This window comes from Convolutriloba macropyga, chromosome 13, assembly GCF_964194025.1.
Source record: "Convolutriloba macropyga chromosome 13, txConMacr16.3, whole genome shotgun sequence".
In the NCBI taxonomy this organism is placed as follows: Eukaryota; Metazoa; Xenacoelomorpha; order Acoela; family Convolutidae; genus Convolutriloba; species Convolutriloba macropyga.
This window is the reverse complement of record NC_134480.1, coordinates 18387345-18404197: the sequence shown is the minus strand read 5'-3', so window position 1 is coordinate 18404197 and position 16853 is coordinate 18387345. Positions and strand designations below refer to the sequence as shown.

General features: G+C 34.4%; 1 protein-coding gene across 2 annotated transcripts in view; it reads right to left on the bottom strand.

Moving 5' to 3' along the window:
* LOC142351986 (small ribosomal subunit protein eS25-like) overlaps window positions 1-16853 on the bottom strand; it is a 128917-nt gene that overhangs the window by 106627 nt on the left and 5437 nt on the right. Inside the window, exons 2-3 of one of the 2 annotated variants that reach the window (XM_075404282.1) lie at window positions 12469-12655; window positions 6361-6696 (exon numbers count right to left, since the gene is read on the bottom strand). The exons of the other annotated variant lie outside the window; for it this stretch is intronic. Coding sequence (XP_075260397.1) covers window positions 6505-6696; window positions 12469-12639 — 363 coding nt within the window. The 5' untranslated portion in view covers window positions 12640-12655 and the 3' untranslated portion in view covers window positions 6361-6504. Of the gene's footprint in view, window positions 1-6360; window positions 6697-12468; window positions 12656-16853 lie in introns of those variants that run through there. 2 annotated transcript variants of the gene reach the window in all.

The window sequence follows — 16853 nt, the reverse complement described above, 5'->3', positions numbered from 1 at the left end:
CTCTATACGTACGAGGAGGGTAATTATAAATAAGGAGGCTCGGTAATGTTCGTTCGCACAAAATAATGTTATAACAAATTAAAGTTAAGAAAAAAATGTTTATCAAAAATGTGCGTTCTCATTTATGCAAATTCAGAATTAAAAAATGACCTCCATGAGTCAGAACAATCGCTGCATTCTTCTTTCCAGACAACTGGAGCTGACAAAACTTTCGAAACGAAACCACATAAATCATTTCAAAAACCTGCTACATGCATGCCGACTGAAAAATTCAATATCTCTGACAGCGAACCATATATGTAATAGAGAAAAAAATGAAAGTTTTTGTCAAAGTTACTTTAAGTCTAGCTTGACAAAAACTGTACTAGACAAAATTTTTTACTTAGATCACAAAGAAAAGCAAACACTGCATCAGAAAATATCAGGAATTCACTGTATTAATTTTCTATATTAATCTCTATTATCTCTATTTCTATATGAATCTCTATTAATTTTCTATTCAATGAAGCTCGATAGTTGTAAAAACGAAAAAATGGTGAAATTTGAAGCATCTTAAATTAACTATGCGAGTTCAGAGGTCTGACGTCAAGAAAATAGAGAAAAGTGAAAACATACGGAAAGTTTTGAGCTTAACTATTCCCCTAAATTCCTCTAAACTATTCGCCAAAAAAGTTAGTTTTTTGAAACGAAAGTTTTGAGTTGTAGAATGATAAAACAAATCGAAATGATAAAAAAATTGAAAAACTTGGAAAAAGAATTTTGAAATGATACCAGTTGTTTCGGATAAGAAAATCTCTAGAAAGTTAGAATTTTTGTTCCGACCCACTTTAGTGCGGGAAGAACAATATACCCAACTAGTTTTTTTTTGTTCGGTCAATTTCCGCCAATCGATATATTCATCGTACAGGATTCTGAGTGGCATCATTAGAAAGCCTGTCAAGCGCTGAATTTGAAATAACAATTTTTTTTTGAATGTCGGTTTTGGCGGGGAATCGCGGAGGTTCAACGTTTGCGGAGATTGTTAACTTTTGCTTAAATTTTGATCAAAATCAGATAAAATTGTTAACGATGGTCTCATTCATTTTACGTTTAAAATTTTCAGCTAAAATATTGAAAAAGCAGCATTCCTTTTCCCATAAAATTGGCATAAAATAAGCCTATTTGGCCCACTTTGATCGGTGATGCTGACATAAAACTGCTGACACAATCTTCTTTCACTCAGATATGGATTAATTGTACCTCGGGTTCCTAAGACACTATTCTGGTGACAACTTCGCGGTCTTTCGCTAATTTTAACCTAAATTTAATTTAAAAACGCATAGTTTATTTTTGATAAATGAAGTTTTCGTTCGCCAAATGAACTATTACGCAATCTAAAAGAAAAAGTGCGTTTTTTAACAGCCACGCAGCGATAGCAAGGCTAGTTTACGGTCTCATCGTTGATTTTTACAAAGAAAAAAGATTCGGATTTCATTTTGGGTCTGTCTTTTTAAAACATTTTTTTTTGCATTTTCATCCCAATCACAAAACAGTTTTTTTTCACTTGAGAAATCAATTAAAAAGTGGTCTTTTTATGTTCCAATAAGGTCTAATGAACCAATATTGAGTTTTATGAGTGTAACTCATGGTTTTTATAGCTCCGACAAAATGTTTAAATTTTTAATGAATTTTTCAGATTTACCAGCATTTGATTATCTTTTTGTAATCGTAAGAATGAGTCGAATTAATCAAATGTCTAACTCGTTTTCTCGTAAGCTAGTAAAAAACTTTCTAATGCCTTCACTTGATACTTGCTTTTTTGGTAACATAACTCCATAAGTATCCAAAACTCATTTTATTTTTGTTATATTTCTTTTTAGTCAAATTAGTCAATTCGGTAACATTTGGAACATTTTAAGTGGCAAAGCACCAAGAGTACGGCTAGTGTTGGTCTAGTTGTGTAAATGAAGTTCAAATTTATTCGGATTGTAATGGGGCGTTGTATATTTTTTTTTGAAAAAGCTTTGCCCGTTTTTCATGTCTCATAAAATCTGCTTTTTATGATTTTCATCAAGCAATAATTATTGCGACTTGACAATTAATGAAAAGGGAGTCCAATGAAGATTCATAATAGGTTAATCGAAAAGCAGTTTTTGGATTCAACTCCAATTGCATGAAATCGTTCGTTAAATTTTGAGTTCTGACTGTATTCAATGTTGAGGCGTAGTCTTTTGAATTAGTCCCACTGATGACATCAACAAAGGCTTTTTGAGCACTAAAAAGTTAAACTTTTGACCTTTTTGAAAGCTTTCGTTTAAGTCTTACGCTTTTAAAATTATTTTAAAATTTCTTTTTTGAGATTTGCCTTTTTAAAACTTCTTCATTCAACTTTTTAGCGTAGTCCCAGCAAAGAGAGAGGTCGTCTTCACTATCAACTGAATTATATTGCAGTCTTTATTGCTGTTTTATTATTTAAATAACTTTTTTGGCGTTGATGCCAAGAGTTTTCAAAAATTTTATTTTTTTTGACAGTTTCAAATTATTGAGGTTCTCTTTTGCTATCTTGGCCGCTCATCATATTCGTGGCACATTAAATGACAAGTCGCATATCACATTAATTGCGTTGGAATAAGGTGCAATCGATTATTTTCAATACGATTGGTGAAAAGATTTTGATCTTATAGGCTTCCACAACGTTACCTCGAAAAAATGAAATGAATTTTTGGTTTTTGCGTGTAGTTGTTCATTTTGTACTCGTATGACATTCGGCATAAGGACAGGTATCCATGGTTTTGTATTAAGGCTATAATTGCTCCATTGAATGATTTCGGTTGAGAGATAATTGCTTTCATGACTTTAAAATTAATTGCTTTCAAAAAGTGTAAACGCATTTTCTAACTTTGCCCTTTTTGTTTTCTGTCTAATTGATATTTATTATAAAAAACAACAGATCCCTTATGTTTTCTGACAAAGTGCAAATCACTTGGTTTAATATATTTGTTTTACCTGATGCTATTTTGACTTTTTCATTAAGTTTTTTAAGAAAAAAATAGTTAGTCATTTTTGTTCGTAAGTAATGCCGGCTGTTTTTATTTTGTTGTTTATGTTGTCGTTTATGTTGTTAATGGCAGGTATCATCAGTTCTCTAATTAATTTTTTATCTCCAAGTTGCCGTTATGTGTTCGATACATTAGTGCAATTGAACGGGAAAAGGCAAGAAAACTGACAATTTTGATAACTTTAAACCACGAACAGAGTGAAATTATCACTTAAATAATTGAATCAGATTTTAAAGGTCCTTCGAATGATGCCACTTTTGTATTTGTACTCAAAAAATATCGATCAGCCAAAACTGGCTGAACAAAATAAGTAAGGCTGGCGAAAAGCTCCTAACCACTAAAAAAAATCTGGAAGGTCTGAACAAAAATACGCCTTTTTCAAACGAGTATGACAATGACCCCATAGATTGGTGTTATGTGTTTTTGAAGAACTTTGAATAGCAAACGCTAGTATTTGCAACAAAATGCAGTGGATTAAAACGGTTGAACAAAAGTTACCCTCATGCGCACTTGCCTCATGGCCATCCGAGAAAACAGTTTTCAGTCGGATTAGCAAAACAAGTACAACATGTCTAGGGCCATTCACTTGTGCGAAACAACTAATTGCCGAAATTTTCCTAAAAACATCTCCTGGGACTGTACAAAAAACAAACTTAATTTCTACAGCTCAAGGAGCTACAGAAATAAACTATTTCCACTACCTCGCGCCACAGACAAAACCAAGTTTTCAGGACAAATAGTAATTACCACGATTTAGAATTATTCGATACAAGACACAAATTTGAATTATACACCAGTTTAAAATTCAATTGATTTACTGACCTTATTGAATTACTTATCTATTACCACATTAGATAAGTTCCCAAGCAATCAATCAAAGTCTTCATTGACGTGCACACCAATAACACACAAGTATGGTGATTAAATGTAGATGCACTAATATATTAAAACATAATTGGTAGATTGCCAGAAAATAGCTGCAATAGCATAAAAGATCAGTAGCTTCGCAGACCTGTAACTTCCAAGTACAACGGAAAAATTGAGAACATCCTTAAAAATGAAAAAACCGTTTTCCTACTAATCGTTGCGATATATTCGACTAATTTAGACTTGTGTATCGCACAACTTCCATCGATTAACCTCCATTTAGAGTGAGATATCCCTACTTGAATTTATATAATCGCGGTAAAGTAAATAAAAATTCAATTGAGAGAAGGGTAAGTCGCAATGGTGACCAAAAATTACCGACGCAAATAAAAACATGCTCCAATAAAAATTGAAAATAACGTCACGCAAGCATTCAGTCAACAAATTGAATAAATGAAAAAAAGAGTCGACGGTGAACGTGACGCCACTACAGTAGACGACGAAATATAGCAGAACAAGTCCTTACTTACATTTCAAATAATTTTCATTCAAAAATCAAACTATGGACCTCAAAAAGACAAGGGACGGACTCAGAAAACTATTTAAAAAACGAGATCAAGACACACGTAATTAGAATGAAAATTGCACATTTTTTCAAACACAGTTTTCTCCCTACTTTAAAAAAAATCACAACTAAAAAATCCGGTTCGCGTGACTTCATGTATAACCAAATTTTTTTTTAAAAAAAAACAACACAACTCCAATTCGGAATAATGCAAACGGATTCAAAAAAGTGAAAAACTGGACTATTTTTAATGAGGACATAACAACCAAGCAAATTTGACAGAGATAAATCCAACAGTTTGTCACAACCTTTTTAAATCTCAAAAATTACCATTCGTCAGAAAAGACAACCAATTCCTACTCCAATACTATTGACAAAAACCGAATAAAAATTGAAGTAGTAGTCTGATAAAAATTTACGTAAAAATTAGGCCCCTGGTTCAAACACTTCAACTGAAAAAAACCTTTTTATCCGATCTGCATCAAACCATCAAAAATTATAAAGGGCCAGAGAATAGCCACGAAAATAGACCGTTGAGATCACTAGTTCAAAAAGACAAGCAAAAAATCTGCATATCAAAAATGCTTCTGATTTCAAATTATATAGTTATTTATGGTCATGTCAAATTCTCTACACGAATGTCATTCAAGCAACATAACTTTCTAATCATCATGTTTCAGGTGACATCTATTTAAATTCAACAAGAGTTTATATTATCAATATAGAGTAAGTTAAGTGATAGCGGAAGACCATTTATGTTTCCAACCAAATAATTTCAGAACACTATTGTTCCACAAAAAACTATTGTAAATAATCAAAAGATCCTCAAAAAAATCAAAAACGTATCGGCAAAGATCTTTGAGTATAGCAAGCTTTCAATGCTTCTAAATCGCAGCAAATCAATTTAGCCTTTTGCAAATATGCAAAAAAACTTGCTTGGCTGTTCGTAGCAAAATCTGAAGTTTTAATAAATCCTTAAGGATATGAAAACAAGCTCCGCCGTTTGATTCTGAAAAAGGAAGCCCGGCAATATTATTTTTGTAGAAATTTGACATATTTGCATAATCTCGACGAAGAGGCTTAAACTCGAAGCGGTCAATGAATTTCATCAATTTCGAAGCTGTCAATGAATTTGTTGAAATGTCAATCAAGGTGCTATCAAATCGAGCTAACAGACTTAAAATAAACATATCCAGTAGAATAATGAACAAGCTGTGAAATGGATTTACTCGCCAAATAATGTTCATAGCCGCATGTTTGAATCAAACTGATAGAATTGTAAAACAAATTTTACATAATTTTTTAAAACAATTTTAAAACATAATTTTTTTTATTTTGGCGAAAACCTCGAATTCCTTATTCAATTCAATCCCGAAGGTTTTCAGTCACCAATCTTCATTAAGCGGTTATCATTTAATTACCTTGAAATGGTTCAGAGTAACCTCAAGCGGCCTTAAAACGTTATTAAGAATGTAAAAAGTCTAAAGTAAATAATTTGATGTAATGATAAAACTAATCACACAATTCACTGAAAACCTACCGCTAATGAGCGAGAAAACCGCTAATGAAAATCTACCGCTAAATGACGTCGTGCACATAAAAACCGCGAAAGTGGCATAAAAACGTGATCAGAAACCGCTCTCTTGAGCTTTGAGGCGTGCAGAAATTTCAAACGAAAAAGCGTCAGACGATGAAAAGAAAAACCAAGAGCAACGCAATATAGCATCGCTCGCTTATACACTTTTACTACTCTTACAATTCGGTTTGATTATAGGTCAGACCTATGAACACAAAAATCGAGGAATCCAGGATTCTATTAAGTTACGAAAAAATATGATAACTTTAGGGCTTGTTCTTCAAGTCTATCGTTCTCTCTTGCATTAAAAAAGGTTCCGATGAAGCTTAAATTGAGAAGTTAATAAACGGGGACATCAAACTTTACAAATATTTATGCTTGCATCGTCCCCAATCAGTCAACTATCATCAACTGTCAGCCACGTCACCGGAAAATTCTTCCCATCGCGTGACGTCAAGTTAAGCCTCCACAGCACCTGTAGTGGCAGCAGCTTTGGTATTTCTTGTATAGACAATTTGAGCTCCGTGTTTGAACACCAGTCTGATCTGGCCATGTCTCTCCAGTTCCCTGAGAGCCCTCTTGGCAAGTGGTACTCGCACCTTCATTCGTTCAGACACAACAGAGGGAGTGATGAGACGGTAATTAGGCACCTGAAAAAAATCTCCGATTACATTGCCTCTTTGTGGGTACAAAATCTTGCTCTCAAATAAAGATTCTACTGGCCCTGATTAAAGATTCTAGCGTAATCTCATTAAGCAACAGGTCTTCAAGACAGTTGCCTACCAGTGTGCATTCCCACAGGGCGCTAAGACGCTGAAAGCTAGAGATCATTGCTATTCATTTAGTTGATTTAAGTAGTGATGAAATTTTGACTTGATTTCTAGCAGTTGTAAATTGTCCACACGTAGCACGCAGTTGAGATCATCTGTATAATATTTTGAATTAAGGTGACTTTAATTCCCCAACAGTCAACAAACAGTGCGAAGAAAGAAAGTCACTGGTAAAGAAGTCAAATCAGTGAATAAAAGGTTGGATAAAACGACCAAACGAACTGTAGTAATTATTAAAAACTTCATTTGAGAGCAAGTAATAGCCCCAAGCAAGCTGCAAGGGGACAATACTCTTTCAAACTTTCTAAAGACATTGGTAATTGTTAATGGATTATTTTTTAAAACAATTGTCATATTGGCTGACTGCCAATTATGGGACGGCTGAAAACATTACTAAATAGGGTCGAACGAATTGCTTTAACGACTAGAGTGTGGTTTGCTTTATTTGTAGATAGCTTTAGCTTACGGAGATTAACATTGCCCCGTAAGATGCAAAAAATTGGGCACGGGGATTAAACTAGTGGGGGAGGGGGGTAAAACTTCCTAAGGGGGTAAGGGGTGTTGGCTGCACGGGACCCTAACGGCCTGAACGATGTGCAGGGGTAGGGATTGTGGGGCGGGTGAAGTGAGAAGGAGGGCTGATGCGGGGAGGTGGGGGGGGGGGGGGTCAACCTCTAAGAACCGCCCTTCACACCATACTTATAAGTCTCCAAAACAGTTCCTATGAATCGCATACTTGGATACTAGTGAGCTGAAAGGCTCTAAGAGCACATAATGCACACTGGGCTCTACCTGTTTATCCTGTTTTTGAGGACGAAAAGTCGAATGGGTCAGACAAAAAATGAGTCAAGCGAAAAATTGCATAAAAAGACCGACAGGACTATAATTGCTACAAAGTTCGTTTGAGCGCATTTAAACACGATCAAGCAAAAATTATCGAATTATCATAGTTGGTAGATTGTTAGAAAATAGCGGCAACTGATTTGTAGACCTACAACACCGAGACACTGAAAAAACTTGAGAAAATTAAGCACGAACACGTTTCTGGGTAACTGATGCAACGTCTCAACTACAATGAAAACAGTTTACCTAAGAAATTAAATTTATAGTGTTTTTGTTACGCTTCAATTAGTTTCTAGCCTCGCTTGGCACTGACTCCGCAAACTAAAAAAAAAGCAAAGATCAATTTGGAAATGAGGAAGTGTATGATTTAACACAGCCGGAACATTGTCGGACAATAGCCGCGAAATACTGTTGAGGGCCCCTAGGTAAAAGCAATCACTAATAACGAAGACAAAACTGCGATTCCTAATAAAAGATGCGACTTTAATTATCTTTATTTTCAAATCAAATTGCAAACACTTTTAAGTATAACAACTCTATACTTATACCGCTCGAATAACCTTGATTCAATTTCACTGAGAGCTAACATTTTTCAATTAATCTGAAAAAATTATTCAGATTTGAAGTGGGATGGCAAAAAGGAGGATTTAATTGACACGAATAATAAATTACCAATGAAATGTGACTTCATCCACTTTAAAAGAATGCACCAGAAAACAAATCCCAAAAACCACTGATATCCAAGTAAATATTTTATTAGCGTCATTCTTGCGTCGTGTAGAACAGAAAAATTTGTCGATAAATCAATTCGGACAAAAAGTATATGTGAGTTTACAAAATAAAACATAACCGACTAACGTCGGAGTGAATTGCTCTCAAACAACCGGCGAGCGGTTGGCTTCGTCAGTAGATAGCTTTAGTTTAGTTGAAGTGGCGTGAGATGAGCACAGCGCTGGGGTGCATCGGGGGGGGGGGGGGTCAACCTAAGAACTGCCCTTCACACCATACGTCTAAGTCTCCAAAACAATGTCCGTGAATCGCATACTTTGAGACATGTGAGCTGAAAGGCTCTGCAGAACTTAATGCCCGCTGGGCGCTGCCTATTTATCCCGTTTTTGAGGGTCCATTGGGTCAGACAAAAAATCGGTCAAGCGAAAAATCGCATACAAAAAATACCAGCAGTACTAATATAATTGCTACAGACTTCGTTTGATAGCAATTAATCACTTGCTGCAGAGCTCTCATTGAACCCGAATTTTTGTCAGATCAAATCGAGACAAACCAATACACTTTTAGAAATATGAAAAATGGACATTAATAAGTGTCAAAACTAAGAAAGACCACGCCCACGATATAACCACCAAACAGATGGAGTGAGAAGCGCGTTCACGCAGCGCGATCAGTCACCTCATTCACTCCATAGTTTGCATAAAACTATTGAAAAAATAGAATAAAAATGCAGCCACGTGAATTGCTGAGAACAGCAGATCCTGTTAAGATCATACGCAGCTTGCCAGCCACTACAAAATCATTCTTTTGGTTAATTCCTGATTATAAACCACCACAAAAATAGCGACCAATTAAGTAATTTTACTGTAATTGGGTGACTATACATTCTTGACTCATTTAGCTGGGAGAATAATAAACTGAAAAGTTTAATTCACGGGTCAACCTTTTTATCAGTTCTCGATAAAAAAAATCGTATTTAAATCACCAAACCTAACCTACGCGACATAAAAAAAAAACTTAGCCGGCAGATTGCCGGAATAGCTGCAAAAGAAGAGACTTGTGTGCCGTATAATAGAGATAGAAACAGATACAGATCTAAATTGAAAAAAATCGACGCCACTCAAAAAGCTATGTACGAAACAATCAGCGATAAATTAATAAAACTTGATAAAATCATTCCGCAGAAAGCTTTTATTAGGGACCTTTACTGCACATATGAGTTCCTTTGACCTTAAACTAATTCAAAGTAATCTTAAATTTTGAAGTGCAAAAGTAATTTTATTGCGTGAGGTAAGACACTTGTGAGAGAGAGTGAGAAATACAGTAACGCGCGCAAATGCCGTGAGTGAGAGGAAGAAGTCATTCAGAGAATTTGACATTTTCAGCTTTGTGTGAACAGATGTGAAACAAAAAAGAGCGTCAGACGACAAAACAAAAAACAGCCGGAAGAATTCCGGAAACGACTCGAAGAGTCGTCATCGTGAAAAAATTACCTATTAAATCAACTCGTTCCTACCACTAAAACAAAAAAAAATCAATCAAAAAATGAAGACAGCCAACAAAACCAACTGAACTAAAAAAATTACATTACTCCTATATACATAAAAGAAGCCAAATTTTTGTACGCAATCGAAAATATCAAAGTACAAGAGCAGCAAAAGCCAGGTCATGTAAAGCACCCAAAAATTTATTTTTGAAGAAAAAAACTGAATACTGCAAAAAATCAAAAAATGGCCAAAAAATTGTTACACGATTTATCAATTTCCGTAAGTGTTCTCAATCGAAACACTATTTTACAAAATAAAAACAGTAATCAGTCATAGCTGAAAAAACTTCGTCGGTTTAACTATAAACGTTACTTGTCTCTTTAAATCACAATGAAAGCGATGAAACTAGACAATGACAAAAACTAATCAAATCGAAATTAATCATGAAAAAAAAACTAAAGAGAACAATATTCAAACGCATAAATTCATATGTTGCCCAAACAAAGCTCTAAGAGCATTCGCAAAAAGAGTATTGTTCAAAATTTGTAAAAAATGAAGCTAGCAAAAACTCAGTGCCGTATTATGTTAAATAAAAAGCAAAAAAATCTTAAAGAAATTCAAATGAAAAAGACAAAAACTATAAGTTCAAATCGATAACTTTCAATTTAATAAAAGCAGGGCCAATAAATCTATAGGTCTTAGGAGAATGTTAGAAAGAAATATGCTAGAATGTGGAGAATATATAAATTGTGAAAAAGATAAAAACTTATCGACAATTTCTGAAAAATCAAAACTAAATAGGAAACTCGATTAAAAATCAAAATGAAAAAGTGAGGTTATAAACAGGGATTTTTCTTATTAAGCAAGCGAGTTTTAAGAACATTACATAGCCACCTTCCTGTCTCAGACTCAGAAAGAAGGTAAAACAGCAATTGCGAAACAGCAAAAAACAATTTGAAAATATGGAAGAAAAAATTTCACTGAATTTCAAAGAGTTATTGCCAAAAACAAATCAAATAACAACAAAACGAAACCAAAACACCGATGAAGCACCAAAAGACTTTTTATGGTAAATAAACTTAAAATACAAACAAAAAACTTAGAAAATTTTGACAAAAACCGTCAAAATCGTATTATTGTGTACAATTTTATGAAACAAAAACAACTTACGTCAAAAAGAGGCATCCAATTCAGGAATTATCAACAAGACGCCGCTCAAAGAGCCAAAAATGAAGAAATTAATGAAAAGACAACAATTGACTAAAAAAATGAGAAATATTGGCCAACTTTTGCACTTGAAACGCATTATAAAGCTTTCAGAAACATTGTTGTATCGATTTCAGATGGTTGAAGATTCGATCAAAATTTAAATCTACAACAAACCAAGTTACAGTAAAAAATTTGCGCCAATCTCTCGAAAACTTCATTCAAAGTCAAAAAGTCCTTCGCTGAACGCATCGCATGAACAAAAAATTTCTCTCAGAAAAAGTTAGTTGACACGGCAATTTTTCTCACTTTCACTATTAGGTCAAAACGCCGCCTGAACAAATAGTACTTCCGGAAAAAAACTTAAGAAAACCAATACTTCCAGTCGTAAGAAAACCAAGAGCACCGCAATATAGCTCCGCTCAGCTTCGCAGCTATAAAAATATTCAATGCATTGATCTTCGTTGAAATTTACGATCTCGAAACATGTTTAAGTCATTAAGACAGAACAAAAAACAATTCAAGCTTGAGAATTGTATAGCTTTGGTCAAAGTTCGCCAAACTCTTAGATTGACCACCTTCAATTGAACCTCAAATATTCAAAACAGAACAAACAGCACAAGTCTTTTGAAAATGAGTTTGTAAGACACGTTGAACTAAAACACAAGTAGTATCTGCACGTGTAGAAAACCAAAAACCGGCATGGCCTATTGTATTATTTTAAAATTATGCCTGAAGAGTTAGAGCGCTTTTTCAGACAAATTGAGTACTCAAAAACGTCTAATGGCACAAATCAGTTTCTGAATATTTCTCAAAAAAATAGTTATTAAACGAAGAGCGCGTAAATTTTATTGTAAAAGGCAGAGCAAGCATAACAGACTAATTGGGTATCAAAAAACACTGAATAAGAGAATACATTCCAGAAATGTCCCCTCTCACAATTAAATGCTGACTATCAGATTTAAGAAACGACAAATTCTTTATGTTAACATAATCTCACGCCTCATGACTATTAAAGTCCAGCCAGGAAACTCAAATGCCTGAAAGCGATTCTTATATCTCTCGATATCACTCACCATTTAGGCGTAAGTTTCCCGGAAAATAAAAATTACCGCGTAGCCATTGGTAACATTTCTCCAAGCACTTTCAATGCAGAACATTTGATTGATTCTTCCATTTTCAATGGTTATACATTTTTCGCGCCCACCGCTCACATACTGTAACGATACATAAAATTTCAACCTAGTGGGGTTATAAACGTCACAAGGAGGAAGGGGGACAGAATAGATCCTGATCATATTTTCACAATTAGTCAAAGAGAATTGACCTCTTTCTTGAACTTGGCGTAAGTCTCCTCGTCAAAATAGACACTGTTGTTGAGCTTATCCCTCGACTTTCCCTTGGACCACTTCTTCTTCTTGGCCTTTCCTCCTCCACTTGAGGTCGGCTTCTGAGACTTCTTAGGGTCACTCTTCGCAGGCTGCTTCTTGGGAGGCATCACTCAAAAAATATCTGAAGAAAAATATAGGACACAATATTTACACCTTATAGTGGTATATATTAAGTGTATAGACGTACAGATCAGACAGACCTCAGTTGGCGGAACAGGCAAAAAGCTCACGACAAGTTCCAAAAACAGGTAAAAGTGCACAGGAAAACCAAAAACGTTCTTCAGCCTCAAAAGTTCCTTGAGATTGAAAATATGAGAGCTTAGGTTTGGGGCCAGACGAGATAGGGGAAAACATACTTTAAATGCTTAAAACGAAACACCATCTATAGCTAACCAGTTGACATTATCTTGTCCTGGCTATCTTCAAGGTTTCCAACACAAATTGGCAAAATTTTATAGGCAGCAAAATGAAAACTATTTTTCCCTATTTTCAAAATACTTGAAAAAAGCACCCCCAATCTATATATCAAATTCTAAATTACTGGAAAATTGATGGATTAAATTCCAGAAAGAATTACAATAGCACGAAGTAAAATAGAAAGGTCTCTTCCGATAAATCAAAAAGTATTTCAACTTCAAAGGTGGTTTGCTATTGAATATATATGAAATTAGATTAGTGATCAGAAAATAGGTAAAATTTTGCTGGTTCTTGAAGAATTTCTTGTAAATTGGATACAAATGTGACATTATTTTTCATTCTATTTACCGGCTAACAGGCCGGTAAAGTCATGCGACTGTACCTTTGAGTGCCCTTGCCTATGTTTCAGATCAAATTTGCCAGCCTTAACAAATTAACGAAAATTTATTTTAAAAAGTGTATAAAACGTGAAAAGTAAAAAAAAGTCATATAAAATTTTGTAAACGAGGCAGTTGGAATCATGACACTGTTCTGAACCTGGAAAATTTATCAATTTCCACAAGCTTAAATCACGATTAGGAAAAATTGCAAATCTGCCTGAAATTGATTAAAAAAACTTCTATAAAAACTCAGAAACTGGAAACTATTTCAAATTTTATACATTTTAATAAAAATCATGTGATGGTTTCGAAGAAACATCAAGAAACTTAGAAGTTTTCTCTATTAAAGTATGAAAAAACGAAAGAAGAACGTGCCTGACTAACTCTACCGTGGTGTCGATAAATAATGGCCAAAAAAACTAAACTCGATTCTAATTTTGTTTTGGCGCTATCATTATCTTATTGGCCTATCAATCAGATGCCAGAAGTAAATTCTCCCACCCATAAAAACCAGATTCCAACATCCACCGACCTCCAACTAATGAACTCGTTTGTATCAAGACCATATATGATTCTCATGAAATGTTGATGAAAACAGATCACGTCCGGGATTAGAAACTCACATGACAATCTAGTAATTTTTAGCTAATCTACATTTTCTGTATATTTTCCCATAGATAAGTACTATAAATACTAGCTAAATTTTGTATATGTCCAGTTCCAATTTTAATTTAAAATTCAAACCATTGAATTCTTTTGACCCGTGTTATCGACCACGACAAATCATTTAAGTCACGCATTCTTAACTTGATGAACATAAAGGTACAAGCTTCCTCGTTCTATAATCCTTCAATAAGATTAGAAAGCTATTAGCGTGAACCAACAAAGGAAATATGTCCACAGCAAAATCTAAAATATTGCTATCTGACAAAACGCCCTAGGAAGAATTACGAAGTATTATTTAATTAGAGCCGCCAAAAATTGAATATAGTTGTCAGATTACCGCAGTTGATTCGTAGATACGGATCTCGAAAGATAGTAAAAAAAAGAGACCACAAAGGAAACATTTCTAAATGCTGAGATGTTATATTTTGATAAAGAACCTACTATTGCTGCTATTAAGTTATTGCTGCCTCTAATAGCTGCCCTCAAATATCCTTCAATTATAGTGAAACACACTAACTTTACCTAATCTCTTAATTAAAGTTAAAGAAAGTCAATTTCAGAGAGGAAGTCATTTTTGTGAGTGAGGAAGTGAAAAGTGACCAAAATATCACGCGACTGAAGAAAAACTCTTGCCACTAAGAGTAAAAAATAACGTCAAGCACGTAATTCAGTTAATATTGCATGAACGAAAACCAAAGTATATTTGAAGTGATCGTGACGCCATACGGTCGTAATGAAAATCTTGACGAGATAAAAGGCCGAAAACGAGTCCAATAATAGGCTCAGCTAACACTTTGCAGCTACTAAAAACATTTTTAAAAATTTTACAGCAAAGCTCTTGACCCATCTTATATGCGCGAAAGAACAAAATAATTAAAAATGAGAAAGCTTCTTTTTCCGAGATTAAAATTGTTGAGAATTACTGAAGATAACACTTCAAAAAAATCGACTCTATGCATCCTTAGATTGAGTAGACATTACGAAAACCTAGAGGAAATCGAAATATGATTTTAAAAAAGCAAAAAGCAAAAACTAAAAAAAAATGGCCAAATCAGAATAGTAGCGTCAAAGTAAGAATACCTCATAAAAAACCAAAATCCTTGAACATTACCTGAGAATGTCGGAACGAATAAACTGGACAGAAATACACCACTCTAGAGGTTCAATAATAACTGTTAGTTTGGAGACTAAGAGATAAAACAACGAAAGAATGCAAGACTAAAAAACCATGTTATGTTTTTTTTTACAAAAAGTGTTTAAATGATGAACCCGCTAATGATTTTGGGAACGAGTACAGTAGAAGTCGCAGAGAGCAAGAGCTACGGACTGAACCCAATAATTTGACTAGACGAATCTTCCAACTTTACCTCAAAAAGGTTCAATAAGAACTGTTAGTTAAAACAACGAGAAGAACAACGAATAGAAAGAAGTCACAGAGAGCAAGAGCTACGGACTGAACCCAATAATTTGACTACACGAATCTTCATATTAGCAATCACTGAGATCTGTCATTAACGAAGACTACGTGATAAGATCGCTATTAACGAACAGTTCCACGAAACGAACAGAGTGAAATTCATAGGAATCAATAGCCGATAGCTTTGAGCTAAAACTATTAAATTCAGCTAAAATCGATTAAATTAAATTTCCTTAACAACAGATAGAGATCTGTCATTAGAGACAATGACATAGAACACAGTGAGCAATAAAACTTGCGCAACCCAAAAATTCGTTCAAATTGCTGAAAGCCATTAGTGTCAAATTCAATGAAAGCATTACCTTAACTGAAACAAAAAATAAAAACGATCCCTTTCAGCAAGCCATGAGACCTGTCCCTATTGAGATTAACTGGCAAACCTCAAAAATTCATAGAGAGTTTTTGAGAACAAAAACTGTCTAAGTCAGGGAAACAAATAGCCAAGAACTCGAACCATTAAATAGGTTCCTTTATACCTCAGTAGGAACCAATGAGAGCTGTCATTAATTATACTAAATGATGAGACAACACAAATAAAAAGTAAGAAAATAAATATAGCCTAATGTTTTTTTGACAACAAATAGCTTCAAAGTAATAAAAAGACCTAGCTGCCCTCCGATGAGTTTGGCGTATTTAGAACAAATATACATAATAATAATAATAATAAAAGCACTGAAAAGAAACACTTGAAAACAGAAATCCAAGCGCCTCACGTAAAAAAAATCATTTAGAAATCACTTCAGGCATCCTGTTAATTCGACACCCTGGAGATTACATCAAGAATCACGAGGGCAGTGGATTATAAAAAGCACACGAAAATGGGCAGTGGATTAGAATCAGCGCACGAAAATGACACCAAAGAAAAAAATCTCCAAATTAAGTCGAACGCTTTCAAGCTTGATAACAACAATATTCAATGATAATCATTATAGAAATCAAAAGCAACATCATAATCAGTTCTTGAAATCTATAATCTAAGCAGTTCTTCGTATTTATTGAAACTGAACTGCTCAAGAACAACTATTGTGCTTATTTCCCTGAAAGCGCATTTCTACACGCATTTGCCAAAAAACAGCTTGCGATGGTGTGTCATACAGACATTTTTCAGGAAGATATCCAAGGTACGCCAAAGCGTGTGGCATCTGGTATTCTTGTCAGAGCTCAGAAACCCAAAGTGAACTATTTTAATTTTCAGCTTTAAATTGATCTCAAAAATTGTTTCGGGAATCTTTCTCGCCCGGAATGAAATTTTAAAGTCGCAACTTCTGTTTTCAAGTTCGAATAAGATGTCTCTCGGTAGGTCTGGATTTTAAAACCTGAATAGTTTAATAACTCTAGAATAACTCATTCATACAGCTCGTTCAAATAAGGCATAAGAACA